This window comes from Nelumbo nucifera, chromosome 3 (genome assembly GCF_055504915.1).
Source record: "Nelumbo nucifera cultivar China Antique chromosome 3, China Antique-T2T, whole genome shotgun sequence".
Taxonomy (NCBI): Eukaryota; Viridiplantae; Streptophyta; class Magnoliopsida; order Proteales; family Nelumbonaceae; genus Nelumbo; species Nelumbo nucifera.
Genome location: NC_142651.1, coordinates 101,114,419 through 101,138,905, shown reverse-complemented (window position 1 = coordinate 101,138,905; position 24,487 = coordinate 101,114,419). Strand labels below are relative to the sequence as shown.

The window sequence follows — 24,487 nt, the reverse complement described above, 5'->3', positions numbered from 1 at the left end:
ACATCCTTCAATAAACATGGTGTATGCGTATGAAACAACCAAGCTACAGAATGTATCATACAGAAATGGTGGCACAATTGCAAACATCTTCACAAAAGTAGATCCAGATTTTCTTTTCTTGTTATATAAAAATAAATAAAAAATAAAAAATCAATATTGTTGGCTTGTTGCTATGATACATAGGCAGAGGAGAGCGATCAAAATCATAGTAGTGCTTTCTCGTACACAAATCATACAAAGGAAACACTTTATGGAGGTCCACCAAGGCAACAATCGCACTTTGCTACTGCCTACTGCCACCATCGTCACTGCAATCCATTTTCCTTCCTGAAACAAAAACTTAGACATGTCAGTAATATCTTTGCTCACTTCAGAGAAGCATTATATAAGGAGTTAATATTTGTAGAAGACTAATACTAAGCTTAACAAGATTCAGCAGTCACATATCCAAATTCAGCAATCACGTGTTCAACTTGTAGATGCTTAATAGACGTCAGATTGGAATTATCTAGTATATTTGGTTCCAGTTGTTTTGATTAGGGAGGAGAAAGAGTATCCAACTTTCCACCAGCTTCTTTCCAACATGAACATGTTACAAAGAGGATTGAACATGTTGAACATGTTGAAGGTTCATTTGTCCAGTCAATGGGATGATAACCAAATCAACAGTTTTTAAGGACCTGATGGACTGGAGTTGAACCAGCCTGGCTATTCTTCCAAGTTACGTATTGAAAAGTCCGACCTTCCAGGACAAAGACACTCTGAAAACTATGTATGGTAGACAGGATTTACATCAACTTTCCAAGTCTCTTCACACATAAATACAATTATGGGTGGTAGCAATAGTTTCTAACTTTCTATTGCAGCTGCTATCTAAAGGAATGGCAATAGAGCACATTAATCCAGTATAATGTTCATATATAGTGTTTCTAGTATTTAAGGGGTAAACAACCGCTATCCGCCCCTGAAGGCCTTCACTTTGCCTCCTCTCCGACAAAAAAGGACCCCCTGATTGCACACTTCCCAATACCATCCACTAACAGCCGGACCAATAGTTGGTCCCACTACACAAGTCCTCATGCTTGTAGGACAAAACAACAAAGTGCACTACATAAATAAACCAACTTTACATACAAAGAACACACATGTTTCATTGTCAGGTTATCCCTACAAAAGGTCACCTACGGGAAAAACTTTGGCTTTGTAAAAAAACAGCATGGGCTGTTTTGGGAGCCTGATGTGAATGACCTCTCATAATGAGTGTGGGTAAAATAGTATTTACACCCAATACTTTTTTGGTTGAAAAAACAAATGAGGACCTGAATTAGCTAAGGTGTCATGCGTAGAGGCTTCCAAAACAGCCCGGGCAGTTTTTTTCCAAAGAGCCAAAGTGATCTAGGTACTACAGAATTTCAGCAAGTTCGGAATAATGTCAATAGGAAGTGCAGATTTTACCTCTTTTATCATCACAACCAATCATTGTCAGGTTATCCACACCAATGGAACAGTTGTGTGGCATCAGCATGTCTCGAATAGAGTATAATGATATACAAGTAGAGAGAAATTACCCTGAAAAAAACAAAATAATTAAAAGTTAGCACATGAATTATGCTGGTGGAGAGAAAAAAATATCTAAAGACGCCACCAATTGCACAGTTGTTAGAGTTCCGCTAAACCTCTAGTTGAAGAGCAAGACTCGAGTGCTACCAGTGAGTTCTCCTATAACCTAAACATCATACTCGTACCTACAAAGCCCTCCCTCTCTCTCTAATACGAATGTATATTTACAATCCTACTCTCTTTTATCATCAGAACCAATCATTTGGATTGCAACAACAGATGGTCATAAGGCAACCTACAGACAAATAAAAAAACAGTTAATAGTAAATAAAACAGGCAGATAAAAAGATAGAAAGCACCAGCATAGAGAATTACATGTTAAAGCAACATACTCAAGGTCACCTCTTCTATTGCCTTTGGGCATGCAAGATATGGTACAACAAGAATTCAAAAGCAAGAATTTATACATCTACGCTTGGAAATTCTTAACAGGTAGGCAACCTCTACTGAATCATTCATTTTTTCATTCTCAAATAAATTCAAAAATACAAAAAAGGGACAAAATTTGACACCCTTCACGGATGGTGAGAAAAATGGCAAAAATCAGAACTAGCTAAATCAGTGTTCAGGCCACCTTTAGCTGATTTCCTAAATCCTAATGGGTTTAGAATCTGTCAATCATCTACAGCTATGACCCAGATGGAGCCATAAAACATCATTTCTGCATCTCCTCCAACCCTTGTGGCAGAAGCTTTGACATATAAACAGAGAAATTTGCCCTCCCAATCTTCAAAACTTATTGGTTGACATCCTTACCCTTGTGAAAAACCAGCCAAAGGCTCACAAAGAATATGAAAACTGCAAATCAAAGTCATTTTGTACACATTGTACAGAGAAGCTCAGTCAGAAGAACCCTTTCCTCCACAAAGAATTGCTTTATATGGCCAGGGGGTCCAGCTCCGCTTCTTTTCTTTTCCTCAAGGCTTATGGAGGAAACAGATCAAAGAAGCTCAATATATTCACAGAGATGAAATAATCTCTACCACCACTAACACATCAATGGTTAATAGCCTCCATGGAAACCCGTACAAGACGTAGAAAACCCTCCACATCATGAAAGCTGAAATCAAGGACTCGCTTAACAGAGGAAATAGCTTCCACATATTGTCCCTCTTCCCCGTGTACACTAGCAGCTGCAAAAGCATTCTGTGCCTTCCTTGATGCTTCCATTGCTGATGCTGCTTCTTTAGCCTACAATTGAATTTCAAGGCAATTAAACACTTAACAAACATAAAGAGCAGAGTTTATATATATAAAGCAATCTTCTTTTTTGGATCAGTATATCAATGAAGCAATCAAAATTAACCATTGAGTCAAAAACCTTACCAACAGGACGAGTGGATTTTGTGAAAGTGCATGGGGATGGGATCCAATATTTAGTGATTCCACCTAAGTTTAATAATATAGTGCAAATACTATGGTTTCAGCAGAAAACATTTCGCTGCCCAGACTGCAGAGAATGATACTGTTAACATACAGCCAAAATAAACATGGGTTGTTTTTTATTTTTTAATTAAAAAATTACAAAACCTTTGGATGAAAATGAAAAGACATCTGTCATGACATCATGTTGTGCACTCTGAGTGGGCAACGAAGTTTATCCCTGACATAAGTTATTACATCCAATTAGATAGTCCAGAAAATACTATGAATCTTGTAACACATCTTGGCATGACAACAGGTGCCAGAATGGAAAGTAAAGAAAGGAGGTTTAAGAACCCTTCAGAAATGTCCAATGCTCGCAGAGATTAAAGGATAGAAACCTCAAGGTGCCCAAATTTGTACTCCATTTTGCAACTTTACTCAAATTTTAGTATGAGATGCAAGTTAATACTCGTTTATTCAACATTGTTCCACTCACTTGTACAAGTTACGCATGTCAAATGTTCTCCAATCAGTAAAGCTACACATATATACAAGCAAAAAGGGTTAGTCTTAGGCCTTGGTCTTGTGCAAGCAGGGGGTAAGGTGCTTTCTCAACTCCCCCCCCCCAGTAGTTTTCACCCTTCCACTTGGTAGAAGAAGGCAAACAAAAGTTGCCCTTGTTTTCTTCACCTATTTTTTTTTATGAATAAATTGGATAAATTTTCTTCACCTATTTTAGTATCAGAGTTTCTCTTCACTATGGTCAAATTATTCAAGTCACTTCACATCATATACTAGACAAATTGTTCCACCTCCCAAACCCACTTAAAAACATTTATTCCACCATCAAGGTAAAATGCAACAATACGTAAGAACATCAAACACAAAGATTCAACCCACCAACCAACCTACTAAGCAGAAATTTTTCCCCTTTTTGCTATACCAAAGGCATAACTTTTTTTTATAATTACCTTAAATTTTTTTTCCTTGGATAAGAAGGGATTAGTGATAAAAAGATTTTAATTAAGTATATACAGCCCCCTACACCCTACACTTGTGCTCCCCTAGACAGAAAATCTCTGAGCCTCAGCCCCCTAAACCCCTTAAGCACAAGAAAGTCCAAACCATCAAAAAACTACCAACAGCCACAAACAATTAATACAGGCCATTACTCTCAAAATTTCTCCTGTAGTTTTTTGAAATCTAAAATTTCCCAGTTATGTTCCTTCTATGAGGCCCAACAAATAGGTAATAAGGCCAAACAAACCATAAGATGGCATCCTTACTGCAAAAGGGTGGTAGGACATGAAAAAGAAAATAATCTTAAAAGGAAGAAAGCGGTTGTACAGGAAATAAATAAATAATTCACTAATTACACGGATGCTTGCCAGATTAACACAATAATCATGGAGTTGCACCGACTACCCCTATGGTTTAGATGATCTAAGAAGAACCCCTATTTAACAAGAATAACCACATAAATCTTCAACCTGAGGAATCTCTCACCCAAATAGACCTAGAATACCCCCCTTTTCTCTATTGATAATGACCCTTTTAGCCCAATGCATTTAGTGTTCAAGATATCCATGTGAACTGGCATCTCTAAAGGGACTGGATTCACATATTTCTATCAAATCTCCTCTTCTTCCATGAAGCTCTACATATATAGACTGTAGAGATGAAGTAAAGACCATAGAACATAAATGACAATGAGTATACTTACAAAGTTGAGAAGCCCCTCAAATCTTGGACGGTTGCGTGCAACAATCACATGGTTTCCACCAAAATGAGGTGAATTAGTACTCTTGGTTGAAGCAATTTTATCCTGCACCCCTTGGTGGGTTAAATTATCAACATCTGAAGCAGATGATGAGGGAGATTCTCCTGAAGAATAAACAAAAATGTAATATAGGTGGCAATAATACCAATAAAATCCTTAAACTTATTGCATAAAAGAAAAAGAGAATGGCACATATTACAGATGAATAGACGTGAATATTGAACAAATATAGAATCTCTTTTATGGTTTTTTTTGTTCTAACAACCCTTAAACTTCGCAGAAAAAACACTTTAGACCCTAAACAATTAGAAGGGCCATTTTTTAAGAGAAGATAAAGTATAAATGTATTAATATGAACAAAACACAGCAAGATGGTATACTCAGGGACCCTCAAAACATGTCCCCTCTGACCTTGACCCCCCCATCCGGCTCTACAAAAAGATTGTCATTTACAAAAAAGGAATCAAAACCCACACCCTTAAACAACCTATGATCAGCCAACCATGAATACATCTTTCCCAAATTATTCTGAGAATAGCATCAGCAGAACTAGACTTGTTTTTGAAGACCCTTGCATTCCTCTCTTGCCAAAGACACCAAAATACCACTGCTGGGGTATCATCTTTCCTCTTTGGTGCAGACCTTCCACCCTCCAGCCTCTTACAAACTCAATTGATCCTGGACAACAATTTTGTTCTTCAAATAAACATGAAATTCTGCTCCAAATCCCATGAGAGAAACTATGATGCAGCAAAAGATGATCTACAGTTTCCTGCTGTCCTTCACACATTACACACCCGTCTGAATCCAACACAAAGACTTTCTTATCAGCAACACAGAATTGATTCATTAATTAAAAAATCAAGTACAACAAGAAGTTGTGGGCGGACAGGCAGTCCAAATTGTCCCACTAAATACATTGCAGACACAAGTAAACCCAAAAGAAAATCCCATTAATTAAAACACAGTCCAAAGGGTAACCCAACAGAAACATCTCTGATCCCTTGTTTGTTTTCTGAAAACAGGATTTGGCTCAGGATTGCCCATTTTTACTTCCAGGGTTTCTCTGCCTACTAAATAGAACATAGCCCAAAACATAGATTGTCTTTGAACTCCTTGCTTAGCTAGTCCATCAGCCATGCTGTTAGCTGATCTTCTAATCCATCTTATTTGAATCACCATGTCTTTTTAGGCCTGTTTGAAGCGCCTGAACTCATTCCTTAAATACCAAATTATTCCTTCCCCTTTCTTCAGCCAGTTCACCACAGTTTTTGAATCCCCTTCAACAATCAACCTATCAGTGCCCATTTCTTTGGCTTTTTCAACACCAAACACAGCTGCCTTCATTTCTGAGCTCACCACACAACCATGCAGAAAAGGACCTGAGAACATGGCTAGCATATTTCCATTCTCTTACCTTATTATCCCACCAATTCCCAATGGCCCCAGATTTCCCAAACAGCTGCCATCAAAATTTAGTTTCTTCCACCCAACATCTGGAGGGGAACAGGATTCATTCACAATGGGTTTCCTAGGTGCAGTCTTTGCAATTGTTCCCCATAACCTGAAAAAGTCTTATGTCTTAAAATCAGCAAAAAAAAATTAGTGTTTTCACCCAATGCACCACCCTTGGAGTTATCACTTCAATCACAGTTTCTTTGCTTCTTTCTGTCATCAAAGATGCTCATAGCTCTTTCTTCCCAAATTGTCCAAGCAACTGCTGCTCTAGTGCATCATCCCATAATTCTGCCCCTCCTTTTAGAACACCTGAATAAGTGACAGCTAAAGAAGCTTTCCAGATTAGTAGGAGGAGACCAGCTGCATCCAAACAGAGAGGACAACCACTCCCAAATGAAATTAGCAGAAGGACAAGATATTAAAAGATGAAAGGCAGTCTCACCATGCACCTTACATAAGGAGCACCAATTTGGTCTTTTCTCTGAAGCAATTCACAGGTATTGATGGAGCCAAGGAACACTTCCCAACAAAAAGCACTGACTTTAGGAGGAATGGGTCGAAGCCAAATCTCCTTGATAGGGAAAGAATGAGATGAGAATGTGGCAACAAGAGAGTTCAAGAAAGATTTGCAAGAGAAGGACCCGGACTGATTGAGTGCCCAAACTCTAGAATTTGAGCCACTGTCCCCCAAAACCACTGAGTTCAGCAAATTAACCAAAGCAGAGACACTAGACAATTCAGCTTCTCTCAGATTTCTAACAACATCCAGATTCCAATTCAAGTTTGAAGGTGAAGAGGAAGAGCTAATAAAATCACTAATGGTTTTTCCTTCAAGACTGGAAAGAGCAAAAAGGGAGGGGAACACCTCGGACAGGGGGGAATCCCCAACACAAAGCCTTTCCGTGCCAGGTTGTCCCGTGTGAGTAATCTGTTAAGGTAGGCGGACAATACAAAAAAGGAAATCTTTGAACGCAGATTTTTACTCCAAATGATGTGAGCTGGGACTGGATGTCCTTCTGCATTATCCATTGCCTTAAAAAAGAACTTAAAAAGTGAAAACTCCAAACTTCTCCCATTTCCAAATTCTTCTGTCAGACCTGTCAGCCTCCACCTGTGTATCATACTGCTGTAGTAACTATGACTGAGCATTAATCAGTTAAAACCAACCCCAAAATTTTGGTTTCGGTTTTCAGGTTTAGAAATTCGGTTAACCAAAACAAACCGAATTTTATTATCTATAATATATATTAACATATAATACATATATAATATGTATAAAATTTATTATATTGTACTATATTATGTATTAAAATATATCATTTATTATATACATTATATAATATATATTTTTTAATATATAATATATCATACATTAAAATATACACTATAATATATATTAAAATATATAGTGTTGAACTTCGGTTTAACCAAAATAACCGAAAACCGAAAAAAATCAGTTTCAGTTATTTTGTTTTTCTATTTCGGTTTCGGTTCGGTTTTTCATTTAAAATTTCAGTTTTAAAAATTTTGATTTATTCGGTTCGGTTTTTAACCAAATAAACCGCTTGCTCACCACTAGTAGTAACCCCATCCACACATCCACTTCCCAATCATTTAAATTCCTCCTGAATTGTGGAGCCTAAACTATGTTACCTTCTTGAATCTGCAAGCAATCAGAAATTTTGACTTCTCTGTTCATTGCAATTTCAAACAGAGCTGGGAAACTCTCAGGGCATGTTCGTTTGCTCTGAAGTCTGACATCTGAAAGTGCAATAATTAAATTAAGAGGTATATTGGTATTGGTGAACTTTTCTTTCCTCTGAACTCTGAATGCAGAGAATGTTGTTCTAAATTCTGAATTCTAAAAATTATCAAATATCCATTTTGACCCTATATTGGTATTGGTGAATTATTCTCTTTTTTGGGGTATCATTGGAAAACAAAAAGTTGTATGATTGCACCTTAAGAGATGAGAGATAAGAGGAAACGAAAAACCATTTTTCTCTTAAAGTTAAAAGAATCCTTTTAAGAAATAAGAGTTAAGAGGAAACGAACAGGCCCTCAGCCAAGGACCTCTCTCCATACCATACATCCTTGCAAACTTTGACATGTTCCACATTTCCTATTTTGAATTTCACTCCATTTACAAACAAGTTATATGCCTTTTCATTCCTTCCAAGCTGAGCACCCATAGGATTGGTTTGAACCGGCTCCCACCCCAAATCCTTTCACCATATTTGGCCTGCACCACTTTTTTCCACAGCCCTCCTTCCCCAAATCTCCAAAACCACTTCCCTAGCAGAGCAGCATTAACATTCTTCACCCTTTTAACACCCAGCCCCCCTTGAGATTTGGGCCTGCAGAATTCACCAAGTGGTATTTCTTTCCCCCTTTCCAACCTCTCCAAAGAAAATCCCTCATTTTCTTTTCAAATGCATGCCATTTCTTCCAGGATTGGATATAAAGATATAAAATATAAAGGGATTTAAGATAACACACTTTTTGCCAAGGTAATTTTGTCTTCGTAGGGCAGGTACTTGGCTTTCCAGGAGGCCAATCTTTGTTCATGTCTTTTCACAATTGGCTCCCAAATTGTTTTAGAGTTGCATCTTGCTTCCAGAGAAATTCCCAAGAATTCTAAGGTCAACTTCCCCACTATGCAACCCCAGATCTCTGCCCAACTAGTCACCCCATGCACCTCTCCCACAGCTACTAGCTCACTTCTGCGCTAGTTTACTTGCAGCCCCAAGACTACTTCAAAACATTTCAACATAAGCATTACAAATTGCAACTATTAGCATCACAAAAAATGAGTGGGTCATCAGCATATCTATACTATTATTAAAAGTACGAATGAGGGTGTGGAACTTGTCATGAATAAAATGCCCATATTTATGTATTTAGTCCATCTCTAATTATAAGGGTTGAAAATGTAATTTCGATTAATGCTTTTCTCCTCATTTAATCTCCTCTCATTAAGTCTTATATTTAAGTTAGTAACTCCCATTCTCTCTTATTAAATCCTATATTTAAGTTATTTTTCACTAACAAATGCTACAAATTAAATCTCTGTCCAATACTTTTAACAATATAAACCCGTAGATTTTAAAACTTACTCAAAAATAAACCATTCTTTATCGAAGTGATGACTAAGACTTTCAACCATCCGAATCAAAATGGTCAACCCATGAAGTCATAGCTAGATAATAAAATTTGTAAATAGGAATAGATATAGAAAATGTCAAAAATCTAAAAAAATTACACATTTATGATATTTTTATTAATCAAATTAAAAAAAAGTGTAATAAACAAGTATTATTTTTACTAACGATAAAAATGAAAAACATAATCTAAAACTAACCAATAATGAAATTATTTTCCTTATTGACGGAAACCAATAGTTCAACTTTTGGGTCAAATATGTCAATGTATAATGTCATAATCAATTAATAAAAACTAATAAAATATAAAGCCCAAAAATGAAAAAAAAATACATAAACTTCACAAAAAAAGTTTTGGGCATATTATAGAAAAATTGAATACATTTAAAATTCTATATTTACATTACTATTAATCCCCATATAATTGTGAGGTTTAAAATGTAATTTGAACTACTTTTCACCTCATTCAATTCCCTCTCTTTAAATCGTACACTTTTTTATCAATCAAAAAAAAAAATCTTACACTTTTTTTTTATAAATGAACAAAAAAAAAGATACACTAGGAAGATAAAACATTACAAAAGAAGAGTCCAACCAACCTAGTAGACTCAGTGTTTTAAAAGCACAAGGTGCAAAAAAGGCGCAAGGGCCATTTTGCGCCTGAGGCGCAAGGCGAGGCACGCGCCTTTTTGAGGCAAGGTGCACAATTTAAAAAAAAATGCAAAAAAATCAAAAAATTATAAAACATAATATTAATAAAAATATTAACTTAAGTTTTAAAATAAATGTTTTAAAAAACCTATTATATAAAATTAAAATACATAAATATAATATGTAAAGCATATTCAAATGAGAATTTAAAAATGAAATCAAACATATAAAACATTTTCAAGCATATAAAACCCACAATCTCTTTTTTTTTCTCAATTGCATCAAGTAGCCAATGTGATATATTACATTCCTAATTCCATGCCCCAACGGCCAAACTCAAAAAAAGGGAAAAATAGGCAAATTTTCAAAAGGCACACGCCTGGGCTAAGCCGCAAGGCGCACCAGGCATGCGCCTTTTGAATGGGCTGCGCCTAGGACCTGGGCGAGGCACCTACCCTAAAATGCGCCTCACCTAAGCGCCTAGGCACGCCTTTTAAATCACTGGGTAGACTTCTCAACAATACCCAAACCTTTGCACACCAATATGAGGTGTTTACATATTTTGGATTCAGATTTTAGAAATTGCATCCGATTAATAATGAAACACAAAAAATAAAAAATTACATGAATTTGATAGAAAATTTTGGATACATTATTACTATCATTATCATCATCCAGAATTGTCACGTGCACACTTACTAGTTAAAGTAAATTCACCTCAACCTTCTCATTGCCTACTAAAAGTCATTCTATGAATCCACCAACACCACCCATTTCCACCAATTTGCAGAGGCCTTCCATGACACAAAGAAAAAGGAAAGGGGGTAGTGGATCCCCTTGCCCAATTCCCCTCAAGCTTCTAAAATTCCCATGCCGTCTTCCATTCACCTAAACTAAGAAGGAAGGAGTGTTAATACATACCTTCATCCAGTTTTTCCATTTGAAGCCAAAATTCATCCTCCTAAGTACGTAGTTCAAGAAGCTCCAATTCACATGATAATACGCTTTCTCTAAATCCATCTTACAAAGCAGGCCACCCCTCCCACTTCTTAGCCTTGAATCGATTAAGTCATTTGCTATTAAAACCCCATCAACCATCAATCTATTTTCCACAAACGCCCCTTGGCATTCTGAAATTATCAATGTTTTAAAAGCGCAAGGCGCAAAAAAGGCGTAGGGATCAATTTGCGCCCGAGGTGCAAGGCACAAAAGTTAAAAAAAATGCCAATTTTTTAAAAATGCCCAAAAAAATTCAAAAAAAAATGCAAAAGAAATTAAACATAGTATTAGTAAAGAATATAAACTAAAATTTTAAAATAAATGTTTTAAAAAAGTAAAAAAAAGACCTATTGTCTAAAATTAAAATACAAAATACATAAACGAAACATGTAAAGCATATTCAAATGAGAATTTAAAAATAAAATCAAACATATAAAACATTTTCAAGCATGTAAAACCCACAATCTCTTTTATACCTCAATTGCATTACTTCAAATAGCTAATGTGATGTAAAACATATTACATTCCTGATGCTACAAGCCACCTAGGTCCTATGGAAAAGGTCAATAAGTAACCGAAAACGTGTACTCAAACCCATGGATTCAGCAACATTAGAATCACATTTAGCCAAAACCTAGTTCTTAATTCGTGAAATCATTAAAGAAGAAGAAGAAGCCACAAAAACCAAGAGCATTGAAGAACAAAATTTAAAAACCTTTACGACAGTGGTTTTCTATTCACTTACAGACACCATGTGAACGAATCAGTGGTTTTCAATTAGAAGAATAATTTCCTAAAGCAATTGCAGCTAATTATGATTCTGGGATCGTAAAGAGTATGAAACCCAAGTTCAATGTGAACATAATCCTCTAGAACTCTAAAAGTCACTACCTGCACATGAGAGATAACTTGGGTTGTTCAAGCTTTCGATAGATTTGTTATTGCTTAGAACATGCTGGGTATTGTGGATAGGTGTTTTACCAAAGAGAAGCTTTTATTCTTCATCAAGTATGAACATATGAGAATTTCAAGTGGGACCAACCTATAATTTCCCAGATTTTTTACTTAAGCAATGCCACATAACCAGACCTTATTATTTTAATATTTGTCTAAATAGCCGTCAACAATGTCTCTAACATCATACGTTTTTTACTTGACATGGCCTTCCATCATAGTTTGAGGGCAAAATGGCCCTTTTAATTCTTAAGGGTTTAAAGTGGTGTTTTTGGGCAAAATTCAAGGGTTGTCAGAGGAAAAAAATCCGAAAAGAAAACAAGTAAAAAACCATCGCCGGCAATCACAACAAGGCAATGACTGTTTGAACTTATACTTTTTTCCAGTAACTGGTGAATTTCATTAAAGCAATCAGTGTATAGATTATAGAATATAAAACATATTATATATTTCTAAGATTTGAACCTTGGTCACCTAGGTCACTAATGGAACAACCCAACCGTTGCACCAAGGCCCACCCTCGTACTAAGAGGGAAACAATCTCAGAATTTTTAAACCATTGCCAACTTCTAACTATATAATCAATATCTGATATTCTTCTTTTGTATCAGCCAATTATATGAGCAGTGACATGTTTGAAAAGAAAAAAGATCTTTTATGAGCTGTGTATCATCACACTTTTTATTTTCTAGGCATTTCCTCTTTTTGGCACCCCAATTTTTAGGTGAGAGGACTATACGGTACTCCTTAAAATAATAAAAAGGCCAAAAAAGACATGGTATATTGTAAGTTCCAAAATCATGGGAGTAGTTTAAATACCTGGAGGAACCATTTGCAGAGCACCATGCAACTCAGTTTGGTCTTTACTTGCAGTAGAGTGTTTGAAATAAATGACCTTCATGTATGCCACCTCCATACACTTGTAAGCCAGAGAGGCAGCAGCCATGTCTTTGTATTTTTCATATTCACGAGCACAAAATCTAGAATTTATAAAAATAGACTGCCAGTGAGGAGACAAGTACTGATATGTAATGATGCAGAAATATAAACTTCTGATTACAATAAATTGAGTTCTTTATCTGAATTTGACCAATTGCAAAGCATAGAATTATCTCTTTCTACTATATAGCCTTAATAATTGGAACTAAAACTGAGTCAAGGATGTCAGATTATCTAGTTCCATTCTTTCGATACATACTATACACAAAATTCACATGATCTAACCAACTAGCTACACATATAAGAACTTCTAAATCACTAACTAAGAATTTATCCTCATTTCAAATCTGGTGAAATCAATATCTAAGAATTTGTTAAACCATTGCTAACTTCTAAATATATAATACAAGGTAAATGAAGAGAAGTTCCACTGGTTGTCCCACAAGAACTGACAAGAGGATGAAAATGAGCTTAAATGGAGCTTACAAGTTTGGGCTGGTAAGAATGGTTTTTTGACTACTTAGAGAGGACTGAAGAAATTAGGAATGAAAAAAATCCCTAGGGAAATCAAGGAAAACATCAAAAAAGGAAGATGAGGAAAAAATTTTAGAATATAATATACAAAAAACACAAATACAAGAAGAAAACAAACCAGAATTATAAGGCAATTAGAAAGAATTTTGACCTTAGGACCACCCTGAATTCTTGGCCATTACCCAAAAATTTCAGCTGAATCTGATGCTGACCACATGTCCACCTTAAACAGCTTGAAGAAATAGGAACAAATTGGGTTTATAAAACTGCATTGGAACAACAGGTGACTAATATTTTCTTCTCCAGCCCAGTGTTTTAAAAGCGCAAGGTGCAAAATTATAAAAAAAAATGCTAAAAAATAAAAAAAAGTCCAAAAAATTCAAAAAAATACTAAACATAATATTAATAAAAAAATATAAACTTAAATTCTAAAATAATGTTTTAAAAAACCTATTATCTAAAATTAAAGTACATAAACATAAGATGTAATTTTGTAAAGCATATTCAAATGAGAATTTAAAAATAAAATCAAACATATAAAACATTTTCAAGCATTTAAAACCTCTAATCTCTTTTTTCACTCAATTGCATTACTTCACGTAGCTAATGTAATGTAAAACATATAGCATTCCTGATTCTACGGGCCGCCTTCGTGCCACGCCCCTCCAGGCAAGCCTAAACAAGTCCACATTAGCTCTTAAATTCTTAGTTTTCACACAAAAAAATAATGATTTTATAGTTTTACTTGTTTTTTAAGAAGACATTTTATTAGGATGAATGAATGAACAACATTACCAATGAGGCGCGAGGCGCATCAGGTGCACGCCTAGGCACACCAGGCGGGCGCCTTTTGAAAGGACTGCGCCTAGGACCTAGGCGAGCCGCATGCCCTGAAATGCGCCTCACCTATGCGCCTAGGCACACCTGAGCCACACCTTTTAAATCACTGCTCCAGCCAAACACAACACATCTGCTTGAAAACTGAAATCACTGTTTTCAAAACCGGACAGTCAAACCGGAAAAACCGGGAACCGGTCACCTGACCGGTTCCGTTTTCCTCCAAAACCGCTTTATCCCCCAAAACCGTTGATTTTGGTCAGCAAACCACTGAACCGGCTGGTTAACCGATTGAACCATTCGAACGGTTTTGACCGTTTTCCAATTTTTTAATTTTTATTTTTCTGTCAGAACAGCCGACCGTTCGGATCCGTTCGAACCGGTAACCGGACCCCTGACCGGTTCGTTTTTAAAAACCTCTGGCGCCAGGCAAAGGCTTCCACTCTTGGGGGCACTGGTTTCCCCCACACTCCCCGAATTGAATCAACTTCCACCGGATTTCTGATCAATATAGAGTACATCAACTTGACTGTAAACTTCCCATCCTTGCACTCTTTCCACCACCTGATGTCTGCAGCTGAGGGATTAATTTCCATTCACTGCAATTTTGACAGTAGTTACAAACACTCCTCTGGCTACATCTCCCAGTTGAATAGAGGCCTTCTAAAATTTGAAGTCCAAACCACTGATCCATTAATTGTTTCGTAACAATCAGAAATAGGCACTCCCTTCTGACCCAAATTGTATAGTCTTGGGCATATCCCACCAAAATTCCCAATTCCTGACCAATCAACCTCCCAAAACTTTGTGCTAGACCCACTCCCCACCTTCCAAGAATAAAAAAAAAACATCAAAGAGTTGAAACTCGTTATCTCTTTCCATACACTAACTCCATAAGATTGTCTCACTTCCTTTGAATCCCACCAAAAATTCACCACCCAATACTTACAAGGAACCACTCTCCTCCAAAGTGCCCCTCTCTCCCTCCCAAACCTCACACCCACTTCCCCAACAAAGCTTTGATGAAAACTCCCACCCTCCTCACCCCAAGACCCCCCTCTGTTTTAGGTTTACACACCACCTCCCATTTGACCAAATGAAGTTTCTATTTTTCAGTCCTAACACTCCATAGAAACTCGCTCTGTGGAGTATTTAGAGATTGTGAAAAAATGATTTTAGCCTTAATCTAGACCTGTTGAAAGTAACGGCAGTTGTACACAGACTGAAACTGGCCAAATCTCTAGGTATAGAAATCTAATGGTGAAAGGGGACGGTCAATTGTCATGGGCTGGCTAAACAAGAGGAGGATGGAATCATGGAAATACTAATACATAAGAAACAGGTTGAATAGCTATGGAGATGAATATAAGCCACACATAGGTTGCAAAATCTGCTAATAGATTAGCTGATAGGTTAGCAAGACAAGGGATTAACAGAAATCAGTTGTACTAGCGATTGATCTACCAGGAAGGGTTGGTAATAAAAGGAAACAAGTTCATGGTTAGTGCGGGCTGGGCACATTTATGGATGCTATATTCTTTCTTTCATATTAATAAAATTTTAACACTTACTGGAGAAAACAATGCTAAGCACGCTTACATTTTTTCACTAAGCAAAACTAAAGTAGAAGATGTGGAAAACCGGCAAAAGAAAGAATTCAAGGGTGTTAAACCATGCCTATTATCCTACCACAGTACCACAACAGAGGAAAATTAGTGAACATAGGCGAGCAGCACATGAATGTCCCATGAAAATTAGTGAACCATGCCTATTGTCTTTTTTACTGCAAATCAATGTCCCATGGAGGGGACAACTAAATAGCATACAACTCTATACCATGATTCAAAAGAAATTACGAAGTTTAAGTCAGATATCAGACAAATAGTTTCAGATTTTTGCCAAGATATGCTCAATTTCAATGAATTTACTACGGCAAGAAACTAAAAATACAGATACAACCTACGAGTACAACGAAAATGCAAATTTCTAGCCTCGGAAGCAATTTACAATAATATCAGGAAGGATGATTTGCAAAGATTTTTTTCAAGTAGGTAAGGTATTGTCTATAAATTTAGAGAACAACAATCAACCTTACAGGCCAGTGCAAAGGGTTTAGTTGCAAAGATGCAAGGCAAACCAAACAAAAACAGAAGTTGTCAATAACATTGACTATGAACCCTATTCATTTTTTCAGAAGCAAAATGTTAAAAATTACACACAAGAAGCAAACAATTTCCTGCAGTATTGACAATTAAACTTACTCGCACAGTGCAGCAGTAGAACTATAAATATGCATGGACTGATTCTGCTCCCCATATCTTATATTCTCAATGCTACACTCCAAAAGGGAGGCCCCATGAAGAAACTTCAGAGCTGCCTGGAAGTATAACCCAGTAGCTTCAACGTATGATGCAGAGTTCTACAGAAGATAGTTTAATCAGAAGTTAGAACAAAGGAAACGGACATAAAATAATGAAGCTTGCAGCAAAGAAAAATGACACAGGATTTAGTGTAAAACACCTTAAGCCTATCAGCAGTGTGTTTAAGATTCTTGGCTTCTTTCAAGGCATTAATAGCAGCAGCCTGACTGGAAGAATCCTTTCGAAGCGGACTTGGAGCATCAAGATCCCTGACTCCAATTCCATTAGGTGTGGCATACCTCACATTATTAGAATGAGACCCATTCTGGTTATCAGGTTTCCTGGGGTGTTTTGGAGCTTTCAATGCCTCGCCACCACCAGAGGCATCAACTGGAAACACCACTGATCCACTTCCTGTCTGGGAACCAGGTGCAATTCGACCACACAGAGACTGTGGTTCTTGTTTATCTCCAGAATGTGTTAACAAGTGTGACTTCCCTCTCCCTGACGGAATTTCCATTCGGTCAGTTCTATCTGAGGAAATCCAGTTTGAAGATCGTTCGCCCTCACGCTCCTGCAGCATGTTCTGCTGGATGATTGGCTTCCCATCCTTGCTGCCATTAGGATCCAATTTTGCACCTGAACCTTCATGGACACCATGTTTTGACTGGTTCTCTCTTCTACTACTTTCACTAGACCATTTTCCTACATGATCATGCTTACCTGAGTGACCTTTCTCATCCTTGTCAGGTTTCATGCCACACTTCTCCATAAAGTTGTATTTCCCATCCCTCATTTCTTCGTGGGAAGGTGAACAATCATGAGATTCAGGCTCTCCCACATATCTAGAGCTTTTCATTGAATATAATTCTTCCTGCTCACTGAAAGAATCAGGGACCCTGACCTTTCCTTTTTCGAAATCAGATTTTGAATTTCTATGCTTGTCTTTAGACCGAGAAGAGCCTTTACCAGATTTCCGTGGGACCAAACCATTTGAATGGTAGTGACTATTATTAGCTCTCTCCTCATGGCAATGGTTATCCTGGTCTAGGTTATCAGGACCGCCATTGACCAAATGGGTGCTTCCAAATTTGGAAGAAGGTTCAGCCTGGTTTTTTATTTTGCCACTCAAAGCATCCCTATCCTGCTGCACAGAAGATTCCAATGATCTATGATGAGTGCCAGAGGAAGTTTTCTCCTTCTTTACTATTCCAGATCGATGACTCCCACCATCACCACCCTCACCATCAGAGCATCTTCTCGGGCTACCCATGCCAGAAACCCCAAAATTAGATGTTTCATCTTTCAAAGAAACATTTCTTTTTACTGGCATAAGTTTGTCAGGATTAAAAATCCTCAAAGGGGATGAAGAAACAGACTCCACAGGAGAGCCTTTAACTTCTTGGAAGTTGCTTTTAGTTTTACGTGAGCCTGAGACCTTTGATGAGCTAGAAGTGGCAGCAACAGAAGGTTGTCCAAACCCTGAATCCCTTTTCAATGAATCTTGTTGACCCTGTAGTGGTTCCTTTTCAATACAACTTATGCCTTCCTCTTCCATTCCATCAACTGGTTGATCTCGACTTCCAGACAAGATTATCCGGGTCACCTTTCCTTTTTTATCTTTTCTGCCTTCGCTCTTACTTGTACTGGATTCCCTTCCATCAGATTTGGACAACCTAATTTTCTTGTCCTTTCTCAGTTCACTCTCACTAGTTTCCACCTTCATAGGAACCCCACTGTCTTGTGGATGATGTGCACTAGTTGGCAGTGCCTCTGAGTAACTCTGACTCCCTTGCCACTCTTTCCCTTTCCTCTTCTTTGCAGCCATATCCATTTTATTGTTTTTGCCCATATCCAAAGATCCTCCATCCAAAGAAACCTGAAAATGGTCATTTGGTTTCTTTACAGAAGCTAGTGAACCATCTTTTGCATTACACTTTGAGTCCTTAGAAGATGAAAATTTGTTGTATTTCTGTAGATCCTTTCCAAGCACCTTTGTTGGTAAACTACCACTTGAGCATGGGAACACTCTCCCCATGGCCCCACCATGGTCAGAATTTCTATCTTCATCAGCATAATATGCACCTTCTTTCTTGGTTTTTTTAGAAGCTCTAAGACCCTCTTGATCAGACTCCCTCTTATTTTTCATGTGCTTGCCATCACCTGCCGTAATATATAATATCAAAAAGTAATTACATAACTGCAAGTAAGGGGGATTAAATTTAAGTGTGTCAAAGAAATGCAAGCTTCTAGGGCATACCTCCATCTGAATAGTGTTCCGGTAGTTTGTACTTCTCTTTCTGTTTATGCATATGCTTTTCTCCAGCAAAGTCACCTGACTTATTTGATTGCTGAAATCCAGGCCTGTTTGCCAGACTGGATTCCAAAGGAGAGTTGGTCACATCATTTAAGCTTCTGCTTTTCACAGAGGACTGCTGATTCTTCTTTGATGAATTTGAAAAGTTTATGACACTTGTACTGTTAGATATACTAGCTTCTTTTAGCCCATGTTTCTTCTTACCCCCAGCAGATAAACCAACCAAACTAGAATCCTGATTGTTTTGACCAAGATTCTGCACATCAACCAAGTTTACACCTGTTGCCACTATATTGGGCTGAGCTTGCAAATTGTTTTGGTTTCCAAGGAGAGCAAAGGGGGCTTGGTATGCTTGCACAGCTTTTGTTGTCTCTTCTTCACTGATGTTACATCGGTTCATTCCAGGCCTAGAAACCAAGTTTAATAGTGTAATAGTTAGTCCAAATTGGAAAAGGAACAAGGGGGGAAGGCAGTCCAATAAACGAATTTATCACTAGGGAAAATAAACTAACTGCTGCACATGAATGATTTCATAGACCTTTTAACCATAAAATAGGATTCAAGATTCTCTGGTGGAACATCTCTAGAATATATGGCATTAGAAAAATAACAATCAAACTGGGTATGGAACATCTCTAGAATATATGGCATTAGCAAAATAACAATCAAACTGGGTACTCCCAACCATCCAACCAAATGGCAAAAAAAAAATCATTAACAGCTGAAATTTTATTAATATGGATAATTCCTCACCACATGAACAATTTTGGCAATACAAAATGCCAATATTGTTGCTTGGTGAGGACCACAGCACCACTACTGAGGTAGCCAGACCTTAATTGTTCCCCTGCTCTTGAAGAACTAACTTTAGGTCTAACTGCTGATCAGTATTTTTAAAACACCTAGTAAGCCTTGGCACTAGTGCAGTCAAAACGCAAACCAAGAAGCTAAGCAGTAAGCACCAAGCAATATCCAATGACTTGAACAAATAGAACAAAATATATTATAATTATGTAAGATATATACTGAACTAAAACAAGTGCACATACATAATAAAAGTAAATATGTATATGTTTATGCATGTTTAACAGTTAAATCATAAATATTACAGTGTGAAGAGCCCCTAGGGAACAAATTGAGAGCAACACACTGAAGGCCATTTCAGTGTTCAATTTGAGGACAAGGAAAATATAAGTCTTGAACTTCGGAGTGGAATTTTATATAAACTAACTTAAAATGTTTTTATTTGATATTCCCATCATATTACTCAGTTCCAGACTAACCCTTACATTTATTAATCCGGGCATGCAGGTTACAATATAATAATGGAGCCTAGAACACTATTAGAAAGGAACTTACAGCCAGGTAAGCATGCTACACTTCCACTTCTTGGGAAGGTGTTCAGGCTCAATACCATATGGCAAGAGTCGCCACTTCTGACATTTATCACAACAAACCCAGTTATCTTGTATAAGCACAGCAGCTACAGTTGCAGAAGCCCCATCAGAAATGGGTCCATTTTCTACCAAAGCAGGAGCAGTCATTGGAGCTGCCTTCTGATGTTCAACATGGGTCAGTGAGCTATCAGGTTTTTTACCAATTGATCGCTCTTTTGTTTTGTCAGCAGATGTTTGGAATTCCTTATCAAAAGCCTCGGTTTTTTTATTCTTCTGCCTATCTTTAAAAGGCATTTCTACTGAGTCCAATCTGCACTCTGATTGTTCCACTTTTACATCACCAAGTACATCTCTATAACCATCTCTTATCTTTCCCTTTTCCTTGTGCAATTTTGTACCATCTATTTTACTTTTAGATGAGTAATCACCAGTGGAAGTATTCTTCCTTTTCTCTTTTACTACAGAACCAGAATCAACCCTTAATCTTTCTTTATGGAGATCTGCAGGTGGGATGCCATTACTTTGGCTTCCCTTTGATTTCCTTTTGCCCCCAGAGGATGATTGCTCCTTCCATTGAGGTATATTAGCCCCATCCTGCTCCTGGGATGTAGATTTCAGACCAACTTTTTGTTTTGGAGGATTTACAGATCCACCATTTAGATCTTTCCCTCCCTTCAATGCATCAGATTCAACTTTAGATGTGCCACATACACTCTCATCTTTGCTCCTATCCTTCTTACGTTCAAATGAAGCATCCTTGTAAAAGCTGTCTTTTTTATCTTCGCAAACTTTGTCTGTTGAAGACATTTTTAAACTGCGCTTCTCAACCCTGTTTAGATCCTGACTGGAAGCCAATTCCAATCCTTCCTCCTTCGCAAAATCAGGTGAGAAGTACTTGTCCTTTACCACATCCTTATTGGCTTCTCTGGAAATATCAGATGCCTTAAAAACACCTTTTGCTGTTTCTCCAATAGGGCATTTTAAATTGGATATAATTGAAATCTTCAAGGCATTAGAAACAAGCTCCCTTCCTGCAGGGGTCTCTATATCTATTTCTTTCTTCAAGAGAGCACTAATATCATTGCTAGAATCCTTAGCGTTCTCATTTTTCACTTCTACAGATCTCCCATTTTTCTCCACTGGCTTCATTTTCTTATCACCCAATAATTTCCCATCCCGCCTCATGGAAGAAGGGTCATCTGCTTCCATCAAAGAATTATCTCTGCTACCCTTCCGGGCAGGCCCAACTCTACCATCTCCAAGAAGCTTTTCCTTTTCCATCAGGTGGAGCAGACTATCAGGAAGAGGTGACAACAATTGGCCACCAGGGACTGAAAAAGATGTCATGATCTGCTTGCAAAATCAATAAGGCCAAGAAAAGAAAAACTTCCTGATCACTTGAATGCCACCCACAAACCTGTATAATAAAGACAAGAAAATGCAAGAACATTTACCTGAAGTATTCTCATGGGAGATTTGTCGAGAGAGTCGTGAGACTCTGGAGATATACCTCCACTTTCAGCAGGACTGTCCTCAAATGATGAAGATGGAGAAATATCAAGGCCAAGGCCACTGTAGATTTCAGCATTTTTTCGAGCAGCCAAGTTATCAGGGCCCACTTTAATGCGAACCTTTAGTGTTTTCTGGTCACTTGAATTAATCGGAACCGACCTATGCGGAGGTTCTTGGTTTGGAGTATGTTCCCCTGCATCCCTTGTAGAATATGAGCATGGATCTCTTTTGACTGAATTATCAACAGATGAAGCCCTTGAAATGGATGGTGGTACAGTGCTCAAGGAAGCACGTTCAGGCCTCTCCTGGGAGGATGCACTTGATGGGACTGTGGAGTTTTGACAGCCAACCTGTATGGTAGCATGACATGCAGTGCTCCAATAAAATTGAAATTGCTCATCCAGCAAAGGTACCAATCTCATATATCTCATTCCTATGGAATGAAAAAAATAAATGGAAGAAATTTCATTGCAAATTTAAAAACTTATACCTCCGACAGGAAGTTGTTTGGTGACCTTGGAGCACTATAATTCTGAACTTTCTCTGGACTCCTTGGATGAGACAAGATAGAAGGAGAGCGCTGATATGTAGGTAAGAATGAACCATAACCACCAAATTTTGCCCCTGTCAAAATGAATAAAAATCATAAATTCCAAACCATCATCAAGAAGTATGAAGAAAATAACTATGCTAGTATTTGGGTTCTGTACAATCTATACTTCAGTCATGGGTGACTTACCCAAATTCTCTGCAGAAACTCCACCTTCAAAATCTTTTTGAAAATGTCCCAAAACATCTTGAAGTTTCTCATCCTTCATATTATACATCCAAAAAAACAATTTCTTAATGTTGCCAGTGAAAAAATGCAAATGAATAGTGACCAAAAAAAACCATATTCAGAAATAGATAAATGCCAATCAGACGTCCAGAAGACCATGTATATTAAAAAACTGAAATTGCATTCATTAAAACTTCAATCCTGACAGAAGTAAACTAGTCAAGCTCACTGCTTCACGAATACCACCATGCACATGGAATACGAAATGGCACACCAGTAGGCGTATAAAGAAGCAATACATATTTGATGTGCCTCTTAAGTAGAAAGGAAAAATAAATAAATAAATGACAAAGCATTTAAAAATCTGGCACAGAGAACCATAAAAGTCTCCATAGTTCTAGAAGAAAAGCGCATAATTCATTTTGGGTGTCAGATAGAGGGCGCTACACGTTATGGTTTGATTTTGTAAACATCAGTTCTAATGATGCTTAAACCAAACAAAATTGTTTCCCTAACTTCAACACTGATTGAAGAGAGGACATTTCCGAAATTGTTTTCTCTGACTCCATAACTAAGCAAAGAAAGAACTTGTTCTGATGATTCTCGATAAAACCACAGAGAGGAGCATTTGCGGAACTTAACGAGAAAAGCAAAGTAAGAGCTCGCATGTTCCATTTCCAGGACATTATCGTTTTAAATAACTCTAATGCCTAAACTTCAAAAAAATAAAACAAACAACAATGAATTATTTCAATACATTAGGAAAGAGAAAAAAAAAAACTCTAAACTTGTGAAAAAAGAAAGCAGACCTTGTATAACCAGAAAACATGAATCAAAATATCAAACAATGGGTCAAAAGTTTGAAAACGTGAGAAAACATCATCCAAGACGATATGAAGAATTCAATGTTTTACGAGATCAATCCAGAGCATTCAAAAAGGGGAAGCAAAAACAAGTTCTTAGCAAAACAGAGATATTCAATCGTGGAATTCCCGTAAAAAAAAATAAGAAAATAATCAAACTATCTTCGAAGTAGAGACATGAATAATCTTCTTACGATGTAAGAGAGAGCCACATCAGGGTCGATGCTTGTGTCGCCGCCCTGATAATAGCAAGCCTCGCCTTCTTCAAGCTCAGTCTCTTCCATCTCCCCTCCAACACCAAAACCCAAACCTAACCCCTTCCTCCCATCCCTACTCCCCACGGAGAGCATCAAAAATCCGCTCCGTAAACCCTCAATTTCCCTCAAAAGTAACCCCCTTCCCTAAAATCCGACATCACTCAAATGTGTAAAATATCTCGAACCTACCACAGAAAACCAAAACCCATAAAAACCCATCAAAGAAATCTTCCAAATCCTGCATGATCGGAAAGAATCGTAATCCCTCATCGGAACCACCAAACCCACCGGCAGATACCAAAAAACAACCGAGATCACGATCTCTGTCAACACCCGATTAGTTCCAAATCCCCTCCTCGCCAAAGATTGTCCCAAACGGTCTCGCGAGCTCTAATCGGTTCGCGTAATACTCTGGTTGAGTTTTGACGTCCAACAAAGGAACAGCCGAAGAGCCGTCTTTTCTTTTTGTTTATTTCCTTTTTCTCTTCTTTTCCGCTCCGAGGAAATTAACCCCGCAGAGAGCAACAGACCGATCTAACCAGGAGACAAAAGGGGAAAATAGGGTTTTTACCATTTTTTTTGTTTTTCCTCTATTTCCTTAATCCCTATTTTATTTCCCATCGACTTTGCCTCTTTTTTTCTTTATTTATTTATTATTTATTTTATATTTTTTCCGTTTCCGTTGAACCGTGATCTTTGACGGAG

At 37.4% G+C, this 24,487-nt stretch overlaps 1 protein-coding gene across 4 annotated transcripts; it reads right to left on the bottom strand.

The window, feature by feature from the left end:
• On the bottom strand, positions 1-24,259 carry LOC104599025 (cysteine-tryptophan domain-containing zinc finger protein 7-like). Of its 4 annotated transcripts, none has more exons than XM_088900940.1 (14): positions 23,720-24,259; positions 22,624-22,696; positions 22,375-22,508; positions 21,827-22,234; positions 20,335-21,722; positions 18,919-19,382; positions 16,819-18,821; positions 16,560-16,717; positions 12,808-12,968; positions 4,709-4,869; positions 2,377-2,811; positions 1,677-1,855; positions 1,456-1,569; positions 1-327 (listed from the first exon to the last, which is right to left on the bottom strand). In XM_088900940.1, exons 1-11 carry the CDS (start codon positions 23,873-23,875, stop codon positions 2,617-2,619), a joined length of 5,301 nt encoding a protein of 1,766 aa, XP_088757066.1. In that variant the 5' UTR covers positions 23,876-24,259; the 3' UTR covers positions 1-327; positions 1,456-1,569; positions 1,677-1,855; positions 2,377-2,616. The 4 variants fall into 4 exon arrangements, with proteins under 4 accessions (XP_088757066.1, XP_088757067.1, XP_088757064.1 ...); XM_088900941.1 differs by having other exon boundaries at positions 1,746-1,855; XM_088900939.1 differs by having other exon boundaries at positions 89-327; positions 1,677-2,811.
• Between the last annotated feature and the right edge of the window lie 228 nt (positions 24,260-24,487).

What these genes read in the sequence shown, in the direction of transcription:
- LOC104599025 (XM_088900938.1), bottom strand. Translation starts at nt 23,875, where the DNA reads ATGCTCTCCGTGGGGAGTAGGGATGGGAGGAAGGGGTTAGGTTTGGGT. An exon ending in CTCCCATGAGAATACTTCAG is followed by an intron (nt 21,723 to 21,826) that starts GTAAATGTTCTT and finishes TTTTGCAAGCAG; the next exon opens with ATCATGACATCTTTTTCAGT. An exon ending in TCTACTGCTGCACTGTGCGA is followed by an intron (nt 12,969 to 16,559) that starts GTAAGTTTAATT and finishes TATAAATTCTAG; the next exon opens with ATTTTGTGCTCGTGAATATG.